We start from the raw sequence: 23,221 nt of genomic DNA, 5'->3' as shown, positions 1-23,221 counted from the left end.
TGCCCTCCAGTCTGGACTCCCACCACCCAAGGGAAAAGACTTTTCTATTTACCCGATCCATGCCCCTCATGATTTTATAAACTGCTACAAGGTCATCCCTCAGCCTCCGACGCTCCAGGGGAAACAGCCCCAGCCTATTCAACCTCGCCATTCTTCAGATGGTCTGCTTTCCCTGGGGATCTCATGCCAAAATTATAGCAGATGGGAAAAAGGCTTACTGTGGCTGCTGCATTTGAATAGAGCCTTGGTGAAGCTATGCCTGGTGGACAACATCCAGTAGGGGCTCTAACAGTGGACACTGTGACAACCAGTGGGGTTACAAGATGAGCATTCAGGGTCATGGGTTGTGAGACAGCTTTGGTGGTTGCAGAGCAGATTTGGCATTCCTGGAATTGACTCCGAAGTCCCTTTAACTTCTTTTGCCCGAGGGCATAACCTAATCCAATCTGTCCTGAGGCATGATCGCAAATACCAACAGAGTTTCCAAAATGGCAAGTATCTTAGCTTTTTTTTTAAAATGTCTGCTCAAACCCACATCCTGCTGAGAAATCAGCCTCAACCCCATTCCCAAATTTCACTCTGGGGTCACACAAAACATAAAGCTTTATACTGGAGTCACAATAGAAAAAATGTCTGGCGAACACAGGTGTACAGACTTTGCCTCGTTACCCAACGAGGGATAGATTAATTATGAAGGTGGGGGTTAGAAATGAACATTTACTTGATGGATTCCTAGGAAATGCCCAATGGTGCGAGGTTGAGTAAACCGGGTCAATATTCCCTGGAATGCTGAAAAATGAAGGAAATCTCATTAAAAATATAAAATTTTTAAGGGGCTTGATGGGGTAAAAGATGGGAGAATTCTTCTCCCTTACTGAAGAGTCTTGGTGTAACAGTCTTAAATGGTTGGCAATTTAGGACTCAGATGGGGAGATACTTCCTCACTCAAAGAGTTGGGAATTTTTGGAATTCCCTCATATAAAAACAGAAATCACTCGAGAAAATCAGCAGGGCAGGCAGCACATGGAGATTGATTCAAAGTTAATGTTTTGAGTCTAATAAAGTTATTCTTCAGAACAAGAGCAGTCATAATGGATTTGAAATGTTAACTCTGCTTCTCTCCACAACCACTGTCAAACTTGCTGAGCTTCTCCGGTACTTTATGTTTTGACTTCAGATTGTCAGCATCTGCTTTTATTTGGAATTCTCTACTCCAGAGAATCATCGCTGCTCAGTCATTGAGTTGACTGTTGCGTACTCAGGGAATTAAGGTGTATGGCGAAGGTGGATGAGCAGTGATTTGATTGAATGACAGAGCAGAATGGAAGATTTAAACGGCCTACTCCTGGTTCTACTGGTTATCTTCTTATAACCTTGGTTATTGCAAGCATCCGATGCTGGCTGGTGTATTCGCCTGAAGATTTGTATTGGGGTACACACCGGTTGGGAGGGATAAGTTATTTGCTGCCTAAGTCTATGAAGTCAGACTAACTGAGGTGAGGAATTCATCATGTGGAACACTACATCCCAGATCTTTTCCACACAACCGAAAAATAAACAGCCCATTAGGTGGGAAAGAGCTTCTTCAAACATTTTTCGCTATGTATTCCCCCTCGGATAATATACCTTTAGATTTATTAAGTTAAAGGCATACTGAAGTTGTTCAAATCGCACAATCATTTCAGTTCTTGGTCTGAACATCCTATGCTCTGGTTCACTTAATTGAATCTCAGTCTTTGTTTATAATAAAAATCTGGTCCTTACGCCTGCAGTTAGGGAATCCATAGTAGCCAGTAGCACACCGGGAACAGTCACGGCCAATCACATTGGGTCGGCATTGGCACTGCCCTCCAAAGGGGTCACAGGATGAGCTAGTAGCGCCCACTTCATGGCACATGCAAGGCAGGGCACCATTGTTGTAGAATGCAGCGAGGGACACTGCAGAGTCTTTGCAGAACTTTGATGCCGTCGTGGGGCTGCAAGAAATTCAGACATTTACAATCAGAATTTTTTTTTAAAAATCTCCAACCATTCTGTGCTGACATTTCGTAGTTTGCACCCTGTAAATTAGGTCCAACATGAGCTTTCATCTCTGCATCAAACACCAAATTCAATGTTCCTCCTGTTTGTTTAAGCTAGACAGGTTCATCAATTGATTGTGTTGCAAGGAATTTATGTACTTTGGATAAAATACAGATGGTTTTGCTACAGAAAAAAAAAACCTTAAACATAAAACCTCAGCATTCCAAGAGGATTTCATACAAGAAAGCAATCAGAGTGGTACAGAATTCAGGAGAGAAACAGACTGAGAACTGGAAAATCAAGGCGAGAGAATAGTTGAAAAACTGACGAGAGATCCAGTCTAAAGGGTGAATTTGCAAGTTGAGGAGGTACAGAGGGGGAAATCCAGAGTATTGGGATCAAAACGGTTATGAATCTTACTGGCAATTGAGGAACACTGTTTGGGGGATGCTTCAGTGGTTATGGTACAGGACTGATAATCTGCATGCTTTGATTAATAACCCTGAAGCAGGAGTTCAAATACCATGACAGGAGATGTGCAATTTAGGTTTGGTTAATTAAATCATTCTGAAATAAAAGGCTTGAATCAATCATGGTGATTGAACAATTTCTGGATGTTGCAATTGGTCCAGTAATGTCCCTTATGGAAGGGAATCTGCTACTCTTAATGTATGTGACTCATTCTTAACCAATCTTTGAAATCCTCTCAACGTAGTCAAAACAAAATGTTTACCACCACCTTCTTTGTGGGCAATAAATGTTGGCCTGAATAATATTTTTCAAAAAGGTGCTGGGAAGTAATAGGAGCCTTGAAGGAGGAGGCTAGCTGAAGGGCTATGGGCATTCATTTGAAGGAAACTGCGAAGGTGGCATGTGGGTGAGATCTATAGGGAGTTGTTAGGTAACAATAATGGTCCTTTCTCAGTTTGCTCGATCAGGATGGAAAAAAGCTGTGGAAATCGGTGAAGACAAATGAGCTGGAAGAATGTGACTTACTGAGGACAAGACATGGGTGGCAGACCAAGGCTGGAGTTTGGAAGATCAGCAGAAAATATTGGAGAGAGACAAGCTGTCTCAGGGATGGACAGCACACAGATCTGGAAATGCAGCTCACACAAAAATCTGAGTTGGCACAATATTTGTTTTGGCCTCAGTGGGAGAGAAATGTAGTTGAGAACAAGGGTATGGAACTTCTGGCAGGAATTGACATGTATTTGTAGAACGTCTTTGTAACGTTGCTAAGTGCCTCATACAGGAACTGGTTGGAAGGTATCATGACTGCTGTTGTATGGGCACTTACTTTTCATTCAGTTAGATTCCAAAATCAGAATAAGTAAATGCCAGAAAATGCAGAGATTTGTTACAGCAAAGGAGGTCAACTGACCCATTAAATTAATGCTGGCTCTCTTTGGAGCAATTCTACTCGCCTGTTCTACCTCTGGAGCCATGGAATTTTATTTACTTATCAGATAGAGGCTGTGGCATCATGGAGGAGAAAGTGAGGTCTGCAGATGCTGGAGATCAGAGCTGAAAATGTGCTGCTGGAAAAGCGCAGCAGGTCAGGCAGCATCCAAGGAACAGGAAATTCGACGTTTCGGGCATAAGCCCTTCATCAGGATTCCTGATTCCTGATGAAGGGCTTATGCCCGAAACGTCGAATTTCCTGTTCCTTGGATGCTGCCTGACCTGCTGCGCTTTTCCAGCAACACATTTTCAGCTGTGGCATCATGGTAATGTCACTGAATGAGTAATTCAGAGCTGCATGCTAATATTTTGGGGACATGAGTTCAAATTCCACCATGGCAGATGGCAAAATTTAAATGTGATAAAAATCTGGAATTAAAAGTTCATCTAATGGTGACCATCTAACCATTAGCAACTGTCGTAAAAACTCACTTGATTTAATGATGCCCTTTAAGGAAGGTAATCCGCCATCCTTATCTGGTCTGGCTTACATGTGACTTCGGACTCTTAACTCAGAAATAGCCTAGCAAGCCCCCCAATTGTTTTAACATGCGACAAAGCCTAAATAAAAGAATAAATCCTGCATGGACCACTCAGGATTGACTGAGGCACGGGAAATTATAATGTTAAACTGGACAACTCTGCAAAGTCCTCTACTCATAGTTCTCCGAATTTTGTCACACAGGGGCCTGTGACAAAATTAGGAGAACTACCTCACAGATAGTCAAGCAAGACTCGTCATCCCAAAGATGCACTAGCCCCTATTGTATTCACTGAAATGGTGTGTACAAGTTTGGGGTCAATCCTCCGATGTAGAAGTAAGGCTGCTCCCACATAAAGTAGGATTCAACACCAAAACAGAGAAAATAGGAGTAGGCCATTCGGCCTTTTGAGACTGCTCCATCATTCATTCTGACCATGTCTGATCATCCAACTCAATAGCTTGTTCCTGCTTTTCCCCCATCTCCATTGATCCCCTTAGCCCCAACATTTTTCAGAAATTCACTCATCAGATGAGAGCGTCGCTGACTAGGTCAGCATTTATTGCTCAGAGGGCAGTTAAAAGTCAACCACATTGCTATGGGTCTGGAGTCACATGTAGGCCAGACCAGGTTAGGATGGCTATTTCCTTCCTTAAAGAACATTGTGAACTAGATGGGCTTTTCCAACAATTGACATGTGATTCACTGTCATCATTAGACGCTTCATTCCAGATTTCATTGAATTTAAATTCTACCGTGTGCCGTGTTGGGATTCACACTTGGTTCCCCAGAAAATTACTTGGATCTCTGGATTCACAATCCAGCGATAACACCACTAGGCCATAGCCTCTCTCAGGGCTTTGCAAATGGGTTACTCAGACTCATTTAAACAAATTATTGAAGGATAATATAAAGGATCTGAAGGAGATTCAGATTTGCAAATGAAAATATGCCGACGACCTTTTGCTCCACTTCTGCATGACATGTAGCCAGTCTTGAAGCACAAACTTACTTGATATAGAAACTGTTTCCTCCACAGGTGCTGATGAAATCATAAGACTTGTCTAAAGGTTCTTCAACAAGATAGTTTGAATTGTAACTAGCTTCTGGTATGATCAAAATGTAGTCCTGAAGGACAGAGATTTACAGATTTACCAATGGTTCAATTGTGTGCTCAGCACAGCTAAACAGTAAAAGTCATTAATTGTCAGGAGGTTGAAATTAGAGTTGTACAGCACGGTAAACAGACCCTGCAATCCAACTCATCTATGCCAACCAGTTATCTCAAATTAATGTAGTCCCAATTACAAGTATTTGGCCCATATACCTTCAGACTTTCCTATTCATATACCCATCCAAATGCCTTTTAAATGTTGCAACATACAAGCTTCCCCCACTTCCTCTGGCAGCTCATTCCATACACGCACCACCCTCTGCATGAAAAAGTTATCCCTTAGATCAGTTTTAACTCTTTCCCCTGTCCCCTTAAACCTATGCCCTCTGGCTTTGGACTCTGCTACCTGAGGTAAAAGACTCTGGTAATTCACTCTATCTAATTGCACAACTGTTTGACAGTCTCTCAACATTACTCTGGTGAAATTACTCGGGAAGACGACAGAACTTAAAGTGCTGGAGGCTGGTTGAATGCAGGATTTACTGCTGGACTTTATCAAGACTCCACTCAACCTTGAGAAACCCAGGAATGGATGCATGTTACACTTTGTCCTGTGAATACCCACTTACACTACACATTTGGGACCTGATGAAGGTCAGAAGGTTCGGACATTGTTGAATGAGGTATAGTGACCTATAGGTAGGTTAGATCAGATCAGAACACAAGCAGGACCCCATCAAGACACAGAAAAAATTGTTTTGAGGTGAGGTTGTGCAGAATTATGAGGTAAAGTGACACAAACAGACTTCTAATGGTAGATGGTCAATCTCTAGCTGACAATCAGGCACCAGTTTTTCCTGCAGATTAAGACCAGCATTTGACAAAATCCCATGGTGATATGGACACTGTCTAACTTCACAGGTCCTGCAGACCCCAGCTTGATTATCAATAGAAAGAACTAACTGATGTATTTGCAGTGTAGCTTCCAGGATTGTGACTTGTGGTCATTTGATTTTCACATTGAGTTCCAGTCATTCTCACAATTCCTTCCCAGAAACGCAAGCAGAAATCAGCCAATAGATGTGCGATGACAGTCGATTCAGCTTTCTTCCACAGACTAAACTCTGTCCCAGAGGAGTTTCAACTCTAAAGCCTTACAGCTGTGAGACTTGAACTCTCAATCTCCTGGCTAAGAGCAAGCAACGCTTCGTTTGCAAAGGTTCAACTTTGGCATTTGGAAATATTTCTTGTGTATTATGTAAAAACATAATTTTATGAAAACCGGCTGTTCTTACATTCCTGCCCAGAATGCCCATGGTTTTAGTTTATAATTGTGCTGTAATGTCATCTCTTACCAACCACAGAGTCTTGCCATCTGGCACGCGAATAATAATTGACACATCGTTTTCAGTTATATCCAGGATAATCTTATTTTCAGAAAGGACCGAACTACGGCAACCGTAACCATGGGGACAGAATGAAGTGTTGACGTGACCTTAAAGGCAAGAACAAATTCAAGTTGGTGCTGGGTCAATAAAGTGCATTGAAGGAACATAACCTTTGAACTAGAGTTGATTAAATTTGCAACAGTATGTGGATGAGCAGCAAAGCTAGATCCTTTCTTAAAAAATAAAAAACATTGCTCCTGAAATGTAGACAATACTTCCCTTAACTGCCTATTTTGAGGGTATTTCAGAGACAATCACACACTGGAAGAACACAGTCAGTTGGATGAATGAGGCATAACTTACAAATGAGAGACAAGAGGAGGCCACTCAGCCTTTTAAGCTCGCTCTACTATTCAAAAGGTCTTGGCTGATTTGATTTTAACCTCAACTCTACTTGTCACTGATAAACCTTCATTCCCTTGGTAATTAAAAAATCTTTTCCCATCTGACACAAAAAGATAAAGCATCTGAGGAGGGGAATTCCATAGACTCTCAACTCTCAGAGAGGGCATTAAGTCATGGGTGGGGTTTATGTGACAAAATGGCAGCATTCATTGTTACTTTTCTGCTGCCAGTCCACAGCATAAACAGCACTATAGTGGTGTGAATTGAACTCTCAGCTTCTCAGAAGCTTGTCTAAGAGGCAGCGCAGTGGTTAGCACTGTTGCCACACAGCACAAGTTCAATTCCAGCCTTGGGCGATTGTCTGTGTGGAGTTTGTACTGGGTTATGTGAAGAGGGTTAGGGGTTGAACTGGGTGGATTGTTTTTTGGAGAGTCGGTGTGGATTCAATGGGTCAAACTGCCTCTTTCTGCATTGTAGGGATTCTATGATTCTAAGGAGCTAGAATATAGTGGAAGGATTTATGCTATAGGAGAAAGAGACAAAATGTTGAGAAAAAACACATTGTACATTGTTACTGCCCACAATTAAACTGGATACTAATATGCTAGTACCCAATGGTTAGGAATAAGGTAAAGTTGCCATAGTCTTGAGACAATAAGACTGTCTCTTATTAGAGAGAGAGAGCAAGAGCGAGAGCGAGAGAGTGGGGGAAGAGAGAGTGAGTGTGAATATGAGAGAGAGAGAGAGAGAGAGAGAGAGAGAGAGAGAGAGAGACAGACAGACACACACACACACACAGAATGAGAGAGAGCCCAGATAAGGGGATAAATTAAGGAGGATTCTTGCTGGTAACCTCAGCAAGTCGAGGAGTGGCACCAACTCTGTAGGCATCTGTCTATGTTTCTATGTATGCTGCTACCAATCAGTGACTGAATTGCATTTGTGCTTCCTGAATAAGCAGTGTAAAACTACGTCCTATTTCACCTCTGTGGTCCAAGTCACTTTCAGAAGTATTTGATTGGTTTAATTCCAAAACACTTTAGGTGCAGACTGAGCAGTCCGATTAAAGGCAAGCTTCATTGCATGTCAGCAGGAGATAAGCACAGAACCTGATTCTCCAAATCGCTGTTTCCTTCAATAGTTTCAGCTGAAAATTCAAGTCTCACATGCCTTTGATTTGAAAGTTTTGAAACCGGTCTCAACAAAGCCTGAATTTAGCAGCTCTGTCTAGTTCACATCAGCAGTACTGCCAGCTGTGTGAAACCTAAACAAAAGAAATGGCAACTGATCTGAGACCACCTTTACAAGTAAATCATGGTTTGACTCTGGGTTCGCAAGAAGTCATACTGGACTCAAAACATTAAATCTCTCTGCAGATGCTACCAGGTCTGCTGAGTCTCTCCAGCACTCTGTTTGCTTCAGATTTCTAGAAACCTCAGTGTTTTATCTTTACACATCATTCATGATTTTATTTGAATTGGTTTTTACCTTTCATTATAGCAAACATGGTTCTAAAGTTAAGGTGTTTTTAAATTTAAAAGTCAAAAATCACACAACATGAAGTTATAGTCCACGGGGTTATTTAAAAACATTAGCTTTCAGAACATCAGCACCTGATGGAGAAGCAGCACTCTGAAAGCTAGTGTTTTCAAATAAACCGGTTGGACTCTGAACCTGGTGTTGTGGGATTTTGACCTTGTCCAACACCAGCACCTCCACATCATAAATTTAAAGAGACTTCCATGTGTTGTGTTAGGAACTACAATGTGGTAGAAAGGAATGCTGCACTTAAATAGTCGTTTCCCATTTTTATATGTGCAGGACCAACAAGTATGACATAAATAATGGCTGATTTATCACCAGCTTTACATAGATGTTACATAATCTGATAAAATACAATCAGCAAAGGTGTGATCAAACGAAACCACAGTCTTGCTCGAGTAAACATAGCTACTTTAATCAAATGCCATTAGTAGACCTTGCAGTCACCGCAGGTGACTCGAGTACTTCATTTGGATTACCTTGCCAAATCCGGCCTCCATTAATCAGTACCTCAGTGGGGTAGGAAGGGTGGTCTGGTTGATAGAAGTGAATCACGAAGGCATATCGCCCCGGAGTCGGAATACGGCTGCTGAAGGTGGCAACAGTCTGCAAAAGGACAAGGACATCAATTTTTGGAGCAGTTTCCTTTAATTGTGGCTTTCATAACATTCCAAAATGACAAAAGCTAGTTTGCAGCAAAAAAGCTCTATCTCGACTTTTCAACTAAATTGAAGTGCAAGAATTTAATCTTTTGCTGTTTCCCTGAATCTGTTCTCCACACGCTGTCCAAAAACATTGATTTGACCAGGATTTGGTTCTGCTCTCTTCCAAATAGTTTGTTCCTTACTGGGAGCTAGCCGTGAAAGGGAGTGCTTTAACACTTCCAAGCAAGTTCAGAGAGGGGCGTTTGAAATTATTAAAAATCCATGGCTGCTTGTTTTTAAAATTCATTAATGACATGTGGCCATTCCTAATTGTCCAGAGACAGTTAAATGTCATGTAGGCCAGACCAGGTAAAGATGGCAAGTTCCTTCCCTACAGGACATTGGTAAACCAGATGGGTTTTTCCTGATACCTGACAATGATTTCCTGGTCATTGTAAGAGCATTGCTTGACTCCAAATTCCAGATATTTATTGAATTCAATTTCCACCATCTGCCTTAGCAGGATTTGAACCTGGGTCCCCGAGATATTACCAAGGTTTCTGGATTGATAGTTTAGTAATAATACCACTTGGCCATCACCTCCCTCACATTCCCATTTGCAGCTCAATAGGAGGCAGGTTGGTGTCCAGGCAATGCTCTGCTGAGGTGGATCAGTCATTGAAATATGTTAATAAAGTCTTGCGGCTCAGATTTTAAGCAAATATTTAGACTTTAACAATCGTAAGCCTGGATTCGCAAAGATGGTTGCATCCAGCTGCTGTAGGGAAGCTCAGATACCTGGATCCAGAAGTTTTCCCTTTTCCCATTGATCTGCTAGTTGTTCCACATTTTCTTTCCTCCCTATTTCACTCTGCCTCGCTCCAATCTGTGACCTTACCCCATTTCATGGGTAGCTGTGCAGCGAGTGAAGAATAAATTCAACTGTTTCACGTGTTTCCTGGTTACTCAGAAGATCCGTTCACTCACCTGAAAGTACTGTGCTCGAGCATTAACATGCAATTCTCCACAGGAGCACGTGATGTGGAGTTTGATCCTCAGGTCCATGCACTTTACAACACAGATTGATGGGTTGTATCATGAAAAACAGCACTTAATTTTCCCTTATACCAGTAGTAATCCCAAAGTAATACTTCTACTGTTGGCTCAGCTGCCACTAGCTAACTCAGTGAACACCCCAAATCAAAGCTGGAAAGATTCCAGTCACAGAACTACCCAGTATTTCTACACATTAGAAAAATCTGAGTGTGGGAAATTAAATTGTCCTTTTCTCTACGGCCCTGGTGCTTAGCAAGTTAAACCAATGAGTAATCATGTAAATCAAAAAAAATCTCAGTCTTGATTTCCAAACTGCGCAGAGTCAACTGACTTCTGCCATGCAAGTGGCAGGGGTGATACAAGTAAATTCAGTTTCAAGAAGAATTCGCCAGGAATCTAGCTCCTGACAAGCTCTCCTGAGGCTCAGATGGACGTCCAAGTGCATGAACATTGAGCGAGAATGAGAGTTGGCCAAGAAGCCTCTTGCATTTGGATCATAACAGAGTACCATATCTGGCAATAGGCCATTTGTGTACAGTACTTTCAAATGAGAGATGAGAAAATTGGCAAACAAAAATAAACTGAGTACCGGTTGCCTGCAAATTCCTGTGTACACTGACAAATCAATAGCACCTTGAATTCACAGGAAATTGTTCGGACGCAATGATGTAGCCTGGGGAGATAAATGGAAGCTGTTTCCTGTACTTTTTTCAGATCAGAGGCATGTTTTCACAGGTTGTTGCTTTATGTTCTCGTTAAAGTCTCTAAATTTCTAAGCACAGGAAAATAAAACCTTTTATTACAACAAAATAAAGTCTGGAACCAATGACTGTTAATGGAGGATAATATATAAATTTTTATACATAAGCAATATATAGCTCTAAGCTTTATCATTGTGCTTCCAGCAAATTAAACTGTATTGCTAGACTTTTAACTAATCTGTGCCAAGTTAATCATTACTAAATTGACCTAACCTTCATATTGAATTTGGATGCCATGTTATAGAGCTTCAAAAGGCTAACTTTTAACTCCCTATGTCAATTTGGCTGGTCTTGTGACTACAAACATATAGTAGGATTTACCTGAGGGGACCGAAGTAAGATCAAGTCAGTTGTCTCCACAATGGTAGGTGGTTGAATGGGAGGCTGTTGCAGTCGGTCAAGCGTTCTGAGTGGATAAAGGTGCAGCAGTGTCGAGGGAGAGGAAATTTCTCCTTCTCTCAGGATAATGGATTGAGAAGGCTTCTGGAACCTGGAGGTGGTGCAGGAGCCACTGCAAGGCAGACAGCAAAACAGTAAGATTAAACATTAATGCAAGCCATACTTTCCAAGTTTGCCAGTGGTATGGAGCTCAGAAAGGTAGCAATAAAAATGAACAAGCTACTTAGAGAAAACACAGACAATGGCAGAATAATAAAAGTATAACAGATCAAAAGTTAGCACAGAGAAGCAGGAAGTGATCCATTGCGGTTGGAAGAAATAAGACAGGCACTATCAACTAAATGATACAATTCTGGATGGGGTGCAGGGGCAGAGAGATTTGGGGTGCACATATACAAACCAAGTTCAGAAGGCATTCAAAAACCATACAGCCTTCTTGGTTTTATTAATAGAAGCCATAGAATAGATCGGACTGTGACAACATGGACACAAAGTTGACTTGAGTGACAGGAAACACATCAGTGGTGGGCCACTGTTTATTCAACTGTAAGATAGTATATAAAACGGGACTCCAAGTGGGAAGAGGCCAAAGATGGGAATTTATTTGGGGGTCTCGAGTGGAGAATACGTATATCTGACATTGCTACAAAAATCACATCCCTTCTGTGTCCAGCTATTTGAGCTTCCCTGCATGGACCTGAGTAACAATAGGATCAAACTCTGCAGTGTTGACACTGGAGCAATGCTTTTCTTGCTCTACATTAATAAACTCAGATTTAGGTGTATAGCACACAACTTCCATAACTTGCAGATGTTACAAAACTTAGGAATGTTGTACGCCATAAGAAGGATAGTATAGAACTACACAGGCTGGTGGGATGGACCAAGATGTAGCAGATGGGATTTAGTATGGAGGGCGCATGCTGTGATAAATTTTGGAAAGATGACAGCAACAAACTAAGAAATTCAATTCTAGAGGAAATGGAGGAACAAAGAGACCAGAGGATCTTTGTATACAAACTCAGTGAGATAGGCACAACCAGTTGAGAAAATAAGTTAACAATGAAAATGTAAAGGATCCACGGATTTATAAATAGCAGCAAAGTGGAAATGCGGGTACAATTACAACATTTAAATGGCATCTGGATGGGTACACAAATACAGAGGATTGAGAGGGATATGAGCCAAATGCTAGCAAATTTGACGAGATTTGTTTAGGATACCTGGCTACACGGATGGGTTCAACCAAAGGGTCTGTTTCCGTGCTATACAACTCTATGAACGTTTATGAAACCCTAGTTGGCATCAAGAGGAGTATCGGGCCGAATGGCCTACTCCCGTTCGTATTTCTATGGCCTAGAAATATGGGCATCATACTTTAGGAAAGGTGTGAATGTTATAGAGAGGGCACAGTAAAGATTCATGGTATTGAGTCCAGGAGTGGCGCACATCAGTCACGTGGAAAGACTGGAGAAGCAGAGGTTGTTCAACTTAGAAGGGCGGGGGGGGTGAGGTTGTAAGGAGGTTTGTTAGAGCTGTTTAAAACCAGGACTGTTTTGAGAAAATAGGAAGTCATTGTTGCCAAGAAGCAGCAATAATCACGCAAAACAAATTGAAAATCAATACAGTCATAGAGTGAGACTGGCAAAATAGCCAAAGGTGACAGGAAGGTATATCATTATTTTTGTTTTTACATGATGAGTTATTGCAATCTGAAATCCACTGTTAAAAGGGTTGTAGAAGCAGATTCAACAGTAACGTGAACCAATTTCCTTTTTAATACATGAAGAGTAAATATTTACAGGGCTATAAATAAAATATAGGAGAATACAGGAATGATAGACTGAATGGCCACCTTCTGTGTTTTCTGATTCTAAAATCCAGGCCATTTCCGTATGGCGAAGTGTGTAAACAGATCATATGGATGATTTCTTGAAAAAAATAATGAGAATAGGGAAAATATTTTGTAAGTTATATTTAGTTATTGTCTAGTTCTTAGATTTTTGTATCCTGTTGGTGCTGTGTGTTCACTTCTGAACTATTGTGTGCCTCAGGCTGCAGTCAAAATCACCTACAGCTCCAGTTACTTGGGTGGAAGCTCACCTAAATAAAGTCAAAATATGCAGATTGAAAGAAGTATTAACCAAACCTACTTTCATCAGCACTTGTTACTGGATACTTCAATAGAGTATATGTTAACAGGAGTGGTTATTATCAGCAGTCACTTCCACATGATTATAAATATCATGAATCAGCACTGATACAGGATGTACTGAGAGTACATGCGTTAACAGAAAATAATTTTATTATAAAGTTATGAAGTCCCAGCTTGCAAACAGCCCTTCATCCTGATACAATGTTCTCAGATTACTAGTACAATAAATTACAGTCATTTAGGGTTTCTTGTAAGACCTGCCAAAACAGGCAGCTGTATTCAAGGATCATTCAGCAATAGGAGATTAAGACATCTGATGGTTTTGGAAAATAAAAACACACTTTATGGTACTACTTATATTGTGTTTAACAGAGTAGGTGAAACTCAAATTTAAATGTTTGTGATGTCATAATGACCCAGTGCTCAACACTAACTGATCTTTTTCTGTGCTGTAAATTTTATTTCATGAATTTGTGAGAAGGGTCTCCCGAGTGCCTTCAGACACTTCAGTACAGGACTCGTCAAAATCCCGGAGAATCTATGGGCAAGAGCTGGTCTCATTTCCCGGTTGCAAACCCATCCCTGACGGAGGCTACGTGTAGGTCGATATTTTCATCAAGGCACAAGCTGAATTTGCGCGAGATCAGTAATGGCTAATTAGCTATTGTGGGGGCAGTAATAAAGGCAGGGAACCAGCCATTGCTGCTGCTGCTTATCTCTAATTATAGAAAATAAAGGAATCAGCATCTTCAAACTGACTAGGGCAGGTGGAAAAACATGAATCCAAACCCAGTGTAGATTAAGGAAATTGTAAAGTTTTAATCTATAATTGTTTTCTAAAAGACTTTTGGCAAAACTTTCTCTCTTCTTTGGAAAACCACCTAAAACATTTCCAATATTATCTTCCATCTTCTAGACAGACTGGAGTTGTTCAGCTTTGAACAACTTCCAAAGGGCAACTGTACCTCTTAAAATCTGATAAGTTTAGGCAATGGGTTCTTACCAAACTCATTAATTACATAAACGTGCCTGATTAACAGCATACGGAGTTCATTTAATCACCCTCTCAAAATTATCACAATCAAGATAAGGCAACAGACTGGCACAGCAGCTATTAATGCTATTTTTTTTTTGGCTGACCACTTCTGTGCTAACTTGATTTGACACACAAAAATCCCAATTCCACGTTGCTGGGTTGCCTGCAGGCTGTCCATTAAAGTTATAGCAACTGGAAAAAACTCCCAGGAAATTAAGGACTGCATTCTATCTGTGTAATGTCTGCAACAAGTAAGAACCTTAAATCTGAGCAGTGTTAGGGATTTATTGAAATGTACCGAATAATTAAATGTTAAATGCTCAAATTATGGTCAACTCTCACAATAGCATGCATATAGGTCAAATAGATAAATTTCCATAATCTGTGTTCCAGGGATCAGTGCTGGGGTCACAATTATTTACAATATATGCATAACTTGAAGGAGAAAAATGAATGTACAATAGCTAAGTTTGTGGATAATATAGAAAACGAAAGGTGGGAAGGCAAGTGGTGAAGATGACACAGATTGAAAAGGGGTACAGACACATTAAAGCAAGCGGGCAAAAACTTGACCAATGGAACATAAGGTGAGGTTAAGCACTTTGGCAGGAGCATAACCAAAGCTGAGTATTGTTACATTGGAGAAAGACTGCAAAAAGCTACAGTACAGAGTAATTTGGATATCTTCATGCATAAACCTCACTCAAAACCATGCTGCCTGAAATGTCAACTCTCCTGTCCCTCAGCATCTGAGGAGCAGGAGAGTTGACATTGTACAGTGGCTCAGTGGTTAGCACTGCTTCCTCACAGCACCATGGTCCCGGGTTCGACTCCAGCCTCGGGTGACTGTCTGTGTGGAGTTTGCACATTCTCCCTGTGTCTGTGTGGGTTCCCTCCGGGTGTTCCAGTTTCCTCCCACAGTCACAAAGATGTGCAGATCACGTGAATTGGCCAGGCTAAATTGCCCATAGTATTAGGTGCATTAGTCAGAATGGAAATGGGTCTGGGTGGGTTAATCTTCAGAGGGTCAGTGTGGACTGGTTGGGCCGAAGGGCCTGTTTCCACAATGTAGGGAATTTAATCTAATTCAGCAGGTAACAGGAAAGCCAAATGGAATGTTGTCCTTTATTTCACAGGGAATAGAGTACAAAAAAAATAGGGAAATTCTTGCCAAAGCAATACAAGGTATCACTCAAACAACAGCTGAAACACTGCCAAAAGCTTTGGCCCCCTTATCTCAGGAAAGATATGCTGGTGTTGGAAGCAGTCCAGAGAAGTTCATGATGGAGGGATTGACTTATGAGGGTAGGTTGAGTCTTTACTCATGGGAGTTTAGAAAATGAGAGGCAATCTTATTAAAGATTAAATATTATACTTGATTTTCAGGGGATTTGACAGGATGAATGTGGATGGGCTGTTTCCCTTTGTGGGAGTGTTTTAAGACCGGAGGGCATAATCTCAGAAAAAGGGGTCACCCATTTCAGATAAGGTTGAGGAAGAATTTCTTCTCTCAGAAGTAGCGAATCTATGGAATTCTTTACTGCAGATGGCTCAAAAGGCTGGGCCCTCAAGCATATTCAATGCTGAGCTGGGCAGATTTTTAATCAGTAAGAGAATCAAGGGTTATGAGGAACAGGCAGGAAAGAGGAGTTGAGGATTATCAGAACAGTCACGATCTCTCTGAATGGCAAAGGAGACTGGATGGTTTGGATGGCCTACTTATGTTGTGAGTTCTTATGGCTTTAATTCTGAGTGCTGGAAAATCACAGCAGATCTGGCAGCATCCGAGGGGCAGGAGAATTGACATTTCAGGCACAAGCCCTTCATCAGGAATGATTCTCCTGCTCCTCGGATGCTGCCTGACCTGCTGTGCTTTTCCAGCACCACTCTCTCGACTCTGATCTCCAGCATCTGCAGTCCTCACTTTCTATGACTTAATTCTGAGTGCTGTTGGTTTCTTCCAAACACCATATCATTCTCTTTCAGGAAATCTTTCAAATTACAAGAACATCATTGAGCTCACGCAAAGTTAGAAAAGGCAAAGAATAATTTTAACACTCATTTGTTTATGATAAAAATGTAACATCACATTCTCTCTACCTTAAGAAGTAGCTACTAAGAGGTTGGCTCACCAGTTGGCATTAGTCAGATAAGCTGGAAAAAACATACTAGGCAGTACAATCACCTGTCTGGTGCAAATGTTCCATGAATACTGATGCAATGTACTCCTGGCAGGACATATTCCATGGTGAACTGTTCATGGGGTATGAGGTATATTTTGTTCTGCAAACAAATAAACAAAATCAGCAACAGCTTGATCCTGTTGTTATTAAATCTCACTTAAAATCAGAGCGCTTTATTCTTTCTCAACATTTACCATCAGCCATTGCTAAGAATCACTAATTTCTAATGCTCAAAATTGAAAAATAAGTGATCACAAGTCAGCACACTGACACCTGTGTCCTACGGAGATCAGTTATAATTATTCTTTCAAAAGGAGGGCTTCTATAGCTTCACTTGTACAGGAAGTACTGTTCATCCATTACCAGATTTTAACCAAAATTTTCAGATGATGTTATAGGGATAATATTATGAAGCTTGAGACAGTTCAGAAGAGATTTACCAGGATGTTGCTGGGAATGGAGGGTTTGAGTTGTAAGGACATGCTGGGACTTAGTTCACTGGACCACAGGAAGTTGAGGGGTAACCTTACAGAGGTTTATAAAATCATGAAGTGTATATATAAAGGTGAATGGCAAGGGTCTTTTCCCTAGGATAGGGGATTTCAAGACCAGGGACCATATTTTTGAGGTGAGAGAAGGAAGATTAAAAAAAACATAAGGAGCAACTTCTTTTATATAGAGCAGTTCGTGTGTGGAATGAACTTCCACAGAAAATGGTTGATGTGGATACAGTTATAATGTTTAAAAAACATTTAGGTAAGTAAGTAGGTGGGAAAGATTTGGAGGGAAATGGGCCAAACACAGGCAGGTGGGACTGGCTTAGTTTGGGATTATGGTCGGCATAGAATGGTTGGATAGAAGGACATGTTTCCATGCTGCGAGACGCTAAGACAATGACTTTAAGAAAAATAGAGTAGTACAGATAACTATTAGTACAGAATGTGTTAAAGCTCCTTACTAAGGAATGTTTTTAATGATTAGATGTTCCATGTGGGGAACACTGCTGAGAGGATGCAAGGCTGGGAAGCAGTGGGCCTATAGGATTTGAATTTAACTTTAAATGCATTAAATTCTAAGGCTTTCAGTCACATTTTCTTAACAACACTCTTTGACGGGCACTGTCTGATCTGTGGAAGCTAATGACATAAGTTGGTAGAACACAGAATATGGAACAATATAGCGCAGAACGGGCCTTTCGGCCCTTGATGCTGCGGACCGTAAACTATTCTAAGCTCATCCCCCTACACTATTCCATCATCATCCATGTGTTTATCCAAGGATTGTTTAAATCACCCTCAGTGAATGCAAGAGTTTCATCCGAGGAGAACTGTTGGGTAGAGTTTCTGCTGCTTTGTAAAACCATTAATTTTATTTAGCTTGAGGATGATCTAAAAATCAAGCCAGTGCAAAGGATTGAGGAATGTTAGGTACAAATTACATCCAGAAAATCCGAGATCTTCTGTGCTGATTTCAAGTAAAATTCGCACCAATGCCATGCTTCCTCAATTGATTCTATTTCCGTAGTGAGTTCCTGCTCATCAAGCCCCCTTATGGACTCCAAACTTAAACAAGTTCTTCATCAAGTCACAAACATGACCAGTTTTTGTTTTAAAAGGAGCTTTAAGTTTTGGTTTATTTTACTGCGAAAATGGTTACTGCATACCAACGTAACTGGTAAATGGTTCTGGATTGCTTTTTAAAATTATGTGCAATTCGTTAAGATCAGGATAGAAAGTGCTGGAGAAACTTAGAAGACTTGATCACTTTCTGTCCACAGACGGTATCATTTCAAATCCAATGATTCCTTTTCAGTTCCAAAGAAAATTCATTGGACTTGGTTTCTCTCTCCACTGATGGCAGTCAGACCTGCTGAGTTTCTCCTGCACTGTTTTTTAAAAAAAATTCAGATTTCCAGCATCCATGGTCCATTGTTATTTTTATTTAAAATCAGCTGTTAGTCTAGAAACTGTAGCAAGGGTGGTCAGTAGACTGGTCACAAATGCCCATATTGCTCAGTTCAGTCTTTGTTTTGCCACTGGGGAAGCTCAGAGGCAATGGCTGGCTAATTTCTTTAGCCAGTAGTGGAGAGAAGAAAACGGTGGGGCTGTCTTTACAGGTCTCCTATCTCTCAGTGATAGAGTTAAGCATTGTGCTTGAAGAAGCTCGATTGCCTATGCCTCAGATGATGCATGTATACTCTGACAAGAATGAAGAGTATTAACTATGTGAGCAGAAACCCAAAATAAATTTGACATAGAATCTCAATAAACCTGGAAGAACTCATATAAGAAAAGAGAAAATATCTTATTTTTTAGCAGGTATAGCAACATGCATTTGTTTTAAACACTTAATGCAACAATTAATACAAAGGTAAGAATAGAGTAATAACAATATTGAAGGCATAATTAGTGATTTAGTTGCAATACTAACTTTGCATTTATACTCTAACATTGTACCTATTAGCAGGTTTAAGCAATTCGTGTCACAGAGGAAAAAGTATTGCTCCACAATGCTGTTACTTTTTGCTCCTAAAAAGATCTCGCAATTGTATCAAGGATTTGGCAGCACAGGCATTGAATGCCAACTGTTATGTCACCCAAGTGACTTCTGGCCTTCTGCAAGCCTGAATAGGTCACTGCAAACTGAACAGTTTACAGTGACCTATTCAGGTGCCCAGTAATAGAATCAGAGAATCCCTACCGTGTGGAAGCAAGCCAATCGGCCCATCAAGTCCACACCGACCCTCCAAAGAGCATCCGACCTCCCACCCTATTCCCATAAACTCACGTTTCCCATGGCCAGTAAGAATCAATGGCCTGATGTTGGCAGGGAGAGAGGTTGATGTGAAACATCCTTCTTATTGTAAAACTCCCTCATACTAGGATTTTCAAGTCACTGTTACTGTCCAACTGTGCACAGAATTACTGAATATCATATGCAATTAACTCCCTTCCAAAGCATAGAGGTAGCTTCTAGTGCTAACTTTTTACCCTATTTATTCTCTGACTGGGTTTTGTGAAAGTTAAATGGATCAGCATAAGCAGAGAGAAAATGGTCATATTTGATCTTGTTACATGATCGCTTACCAGGAGGATGTTAGCTGAGTCAGCAACGATCTGCAGTTCCACATTAGTTGGTAATTCATACACTGCGACACGATTCAAAGAATCAGTTGCAACTCCATGACACAGAAAACTGGAATTAAAAATAAGCTTTAAATTACAGGTGGACAGCAAAATAAAAATTGGTTCAAACAGTATTTGTTCCATAAGTCTAGAGTGCAACCCAAAGTCTTTACTATTTATAATGCAGCGCTCCATTTGTTCAGTTCAACACCACTCATAATGGAATGTCAAAATCTCACAGAAACAGTTCCAATTCTTTGCCTATTTAATTTGCCATGCAGCAGATGAGGGGTAGGGAAGGCCAGTGGTGCTACATAGCCTGAAATATCCAAATTCAGGCTGTTTATTTCATTTCCTCCACACTGAGAAATTCTTGCAAGGGATTGAGTCTATAGACGATGAGGAAAAAACATAGACTCAAGTCCCAGTTCTCAGTGATTGTAGACATGAGAACTCTGAAACTTTTCTTCTTCATTTGCAGCATGTGGGGGTCACTGGCTCAGCCAGCATTTATTACCCATCCCTAAATGCTCTTGAAGAATTGATGACAGTAACTATACGGTCACCATGTTTCATCAACTCTACGCAGTTCGATGGTTGTCCAAAGACACACAACATTCGCTGATTTATTATCAACACAACATTCACAGTTTCTTGGAATCTTTCAAGCAAAATTGCAGTTCCCAGCAAGAAAATTATACAACATATGGCAAACATGAGAAATTACTGCACAAAATAGGGCAGCATGGTGGCTCAGGGGTTAGCACTGGTGCCTCACAGCATCAAGGTCCCGGATTCAATTCCGGCCTCGGGTGACTTGTGTGTGGAGTTTGCACATTCCCCCAGTGTCTGCGTGGGTTTCCTTCGGGTGCTCTGGTTTCCTCCCACAGTCCAAAGATGTGCAGTTCAGGTGAATTGGCCATGTTTAATTGCGCATAGTATTAGGTGCATTAGTCAGAGGGAAATGAGTCTGGGTGGGTTACTCTTCGGAGGGTCGCTGTGGATTGGTTGGGCTGAAGGGCCTGTTTCCACACTGTAGGGAATCTAACCTAATCTAAAATAAGAACATTTGCATATAAGAGCATTCTTCTCCTATAGACACGTGCCATCACTTGACCAGGAGTGTGTCACATTCCCAGGCTTCAGCAGTGCAGCGTAGGAAGGATTAAAAAAAAAGAGTTAAGTGGGATCCCATTCCTCTGTAGAACAGCATTTGAGTTCTGCTTTGTACATTCCATACACATTCTATTAAACAGAAGGTGTTTTCTGTGATACACATTATATCTCAAAGCAACACCTGGTTTCATTTGAATATCTTTATTACAGACCTCAAGCTTTAACTCCTTATAAGCTATTGCACTGGCAATTATTTTCCTTGATGTGTTTCCCAGTTCACACCAGTGTTAAAACTTTCTCTCTTACTACTCTGAGAGACAATGATAGAACTGAAGAAATGTCTCCGCCCAAAATGTTAATTGATGTTTCTTTTACTTACTCAATCCCCTGGCCAAATTGTCTGAATTACTACACACAGCTCATGTTGCCATGGCACAAGAAATCCTCGAGATGGTGCCAAGGAGAGTCACAAGACTAATCCACAGTAATGAGCTAAAAGGAACAATTAGAAAAACCAGTGCTTTTCAGTCTCCTACATAGCCACTTCTGAGATCCCACTGAAGTATAGGTCCAAGTTATTTAAACAAGAAAATAAACAATGTTCAATGCACCAGTGTTCTTGGGTAAGAGGTTGAAAGTGTATCGGACAAAGTTAGGATAGACAAACCAGAAGCTGTCCTCAGAAAGCAATTCAAATATATCACCACATAAATTGATTGAGACCACAACGTCTTCAAGAAACAGTTGTGTAATAAAAGAACAGTAGGGCTGATACTTACGCAGATTTGGCTCATTTTGCTGAAGTGACTTCCTCATTCTAATGAAGCACTTTTTTTCAGCATTTTCTACGCTGACTTTTAGATTTCCAGTCTTAAAGGGTTTTCTATCTCATGTACAGATGGCTTGGTGCAGTGTCTCATCAATCAGTAAAAATCCTCACATGGCTTTAAATAAACTAGCAGTGCCACAGCAGTTATTCGAAAATGAATTGCAATTTCCAAATGCAGTGCAGGACTGGGCAATTTCTAATGAAAACACTGATTTGGCCAGTGGAAACAAGGACTGCTTTTCTTCTGCTGAAAGACTGATGCACTATTTCTGGTTCTGTCCATGGAGACTATTTCCTCCCCATCCCAGAGTGTTGCACTACCAAAAACAAACTGACTTAGCAGCAGAATTCTTTCGGAGCTTCATAAGGGCAATTGAATAGACATGTGAAGCTGAAACCCTTAAAAGGCTATGGGGATAAAGGACAACCTTTTTCAGGGATACAGTGGAAATGTGACGGATTGATGAGCATCCTTCAATCAGTCTAAAACTTTGCAACTGTACAAGATGTAATATTACAGTACAAAACAGAAATTGCTGGCAAAACTCAGCAGGTCTGGCAGCATCTATGGACAGCAGGCAGAAGGATTAAGAAGAAGGGTCACTGGAGCCAAAACATTAACTCTGCTTTGTCTCCACAGATGAGGTCAGACTTGCTCAGTTGCTCTAGCAATTTCTGGTTTTGGTTCTACTTTACAGTATCTGCAGTTCTGCTTAGTTTTTCACTTGGAAGGATTGTTTGGAGCCTTGAATGTTACGAAGGGAGGAGGGAAAAAGGTGTTGTATCTCATGCGTTTGCATGGATAGTTGTCAAACAGAAGGGAGCGGGTGTTGTGGAGAACATGGGGTAACAGTCCGTTTGGAATACTGAAAGCAATAAGTGGGGAAGACATACTTAATGGTGGCTTCTTGCTGGAGCTGGTGAAATTAGGAGAGGATGATTAATTGAATGTGGAGGCTGGTGAGGTGAGGGGTCAGAATAAGGGCATCTCTATCATGGTTCTGGAAGAGAGAAAGGTGAGACCATAAGAGTGTGAAATAGATTGGACGCAGTGGACGTCTCAGTCAACAGCACCAGGGACCAGGGTTCGATTACAACCTCGGGCGACTACCTGTAAGAAGTTTGCACATTCTCCCTGTGTCTGCATGGGGTTCCTCCAGATCCTCCGGTTTCCCCCCCCACAGTCCAAAGATGTGCAGATCAGGTGAATTGGCCATGCTAAATTGCCCATAGTATTAGGTACATTAGTCAGAGGGAAATGGGTCTGGGTGGGTGCTCTTCGGAGGGTCGGTGTGGACTTGTTGAGCCGAAGGGCCTGTTTCAGCACTGTAGGGAATCTAAACTAAAACCACAATTGGGGGGATCCTCAGTTTCTACTATTCAGTCACAGAATTAGGGCATTGGTGGGTAGGCCAGCATTTAGTGACCACCCTAATTGCCTGGAGGGCATTGCTGTGGTTCTGAAGTCACATGTAGGCCAGACAAGGTAAGAATGGCAAA

At 41.1% G+C, this 23,221-nt stretch overlaps 1 protein-coding gene across 2 annotated transcripts in view; it reads right to left on the bottom strand.

Annotated features, from left to right (window-relative positions):
• Window positions 1-23,221, bottom strand: part of lama5 (laminin, alpha 5) — a 299,172-nt gene that overhangs the window by 84,663 nt on the left and 191,288 nt on the right. For both annotated transcript variants that reach the window (XM_060836449.1, XM_060836450.1), the window contains exons 28-34: window positions 19,738-19,846; window positions 16,654-16,751; window positions 11,200-11,389; window positions 8,897-9,023; window positions 6,438-6,577; window positions 4,981-5,096; window positions 1,765-1,976 (exon numbers count right to left, since the gene is read on the bottom strand). In XM_060836449.1, coding sequence (XP_060692432.1) covers window positions 1,765-1,976; window positions 4,981-5,096; window positions 6,438-6,577; window positions 8,897-9,023; window positions 11,200-11,389; window positions 16,654-16,751; window positions 19,738-19,846 — 992 coding nt within the window. The remainder of the gene's footprint in view (window positions 1-1,764; window positions 1,977-4,980; window positions 5,097-6,437; window positions 6,578-8,896; window positions 9,024-11,199; window positions 11,390-16,653; window positions 16,752-19,737; window positions 19,847-23,221) is intronic.

Source organism: Hemiscyllium ocellatum, chromosome 15 (genome assembly GCF_020745735.1).
Source record: "Hemiscyllium ocellatum isolate sHemOce1 chromosome 15, sHemOce1.pat.X.cur, whole genome shotgun sequence".
NCBI classification, from domain to species: domain Eukaryota; kingdom Metazoa; phylum Chordata; class Chondrichthyes; order Orectolobiformes; family Hemiscylliidae; genus Hemiscyllium; species Hemiscyllium ocellatum.
This window is presented reverse-complemented; position numbering and strand designations above follow the sequence as displayed.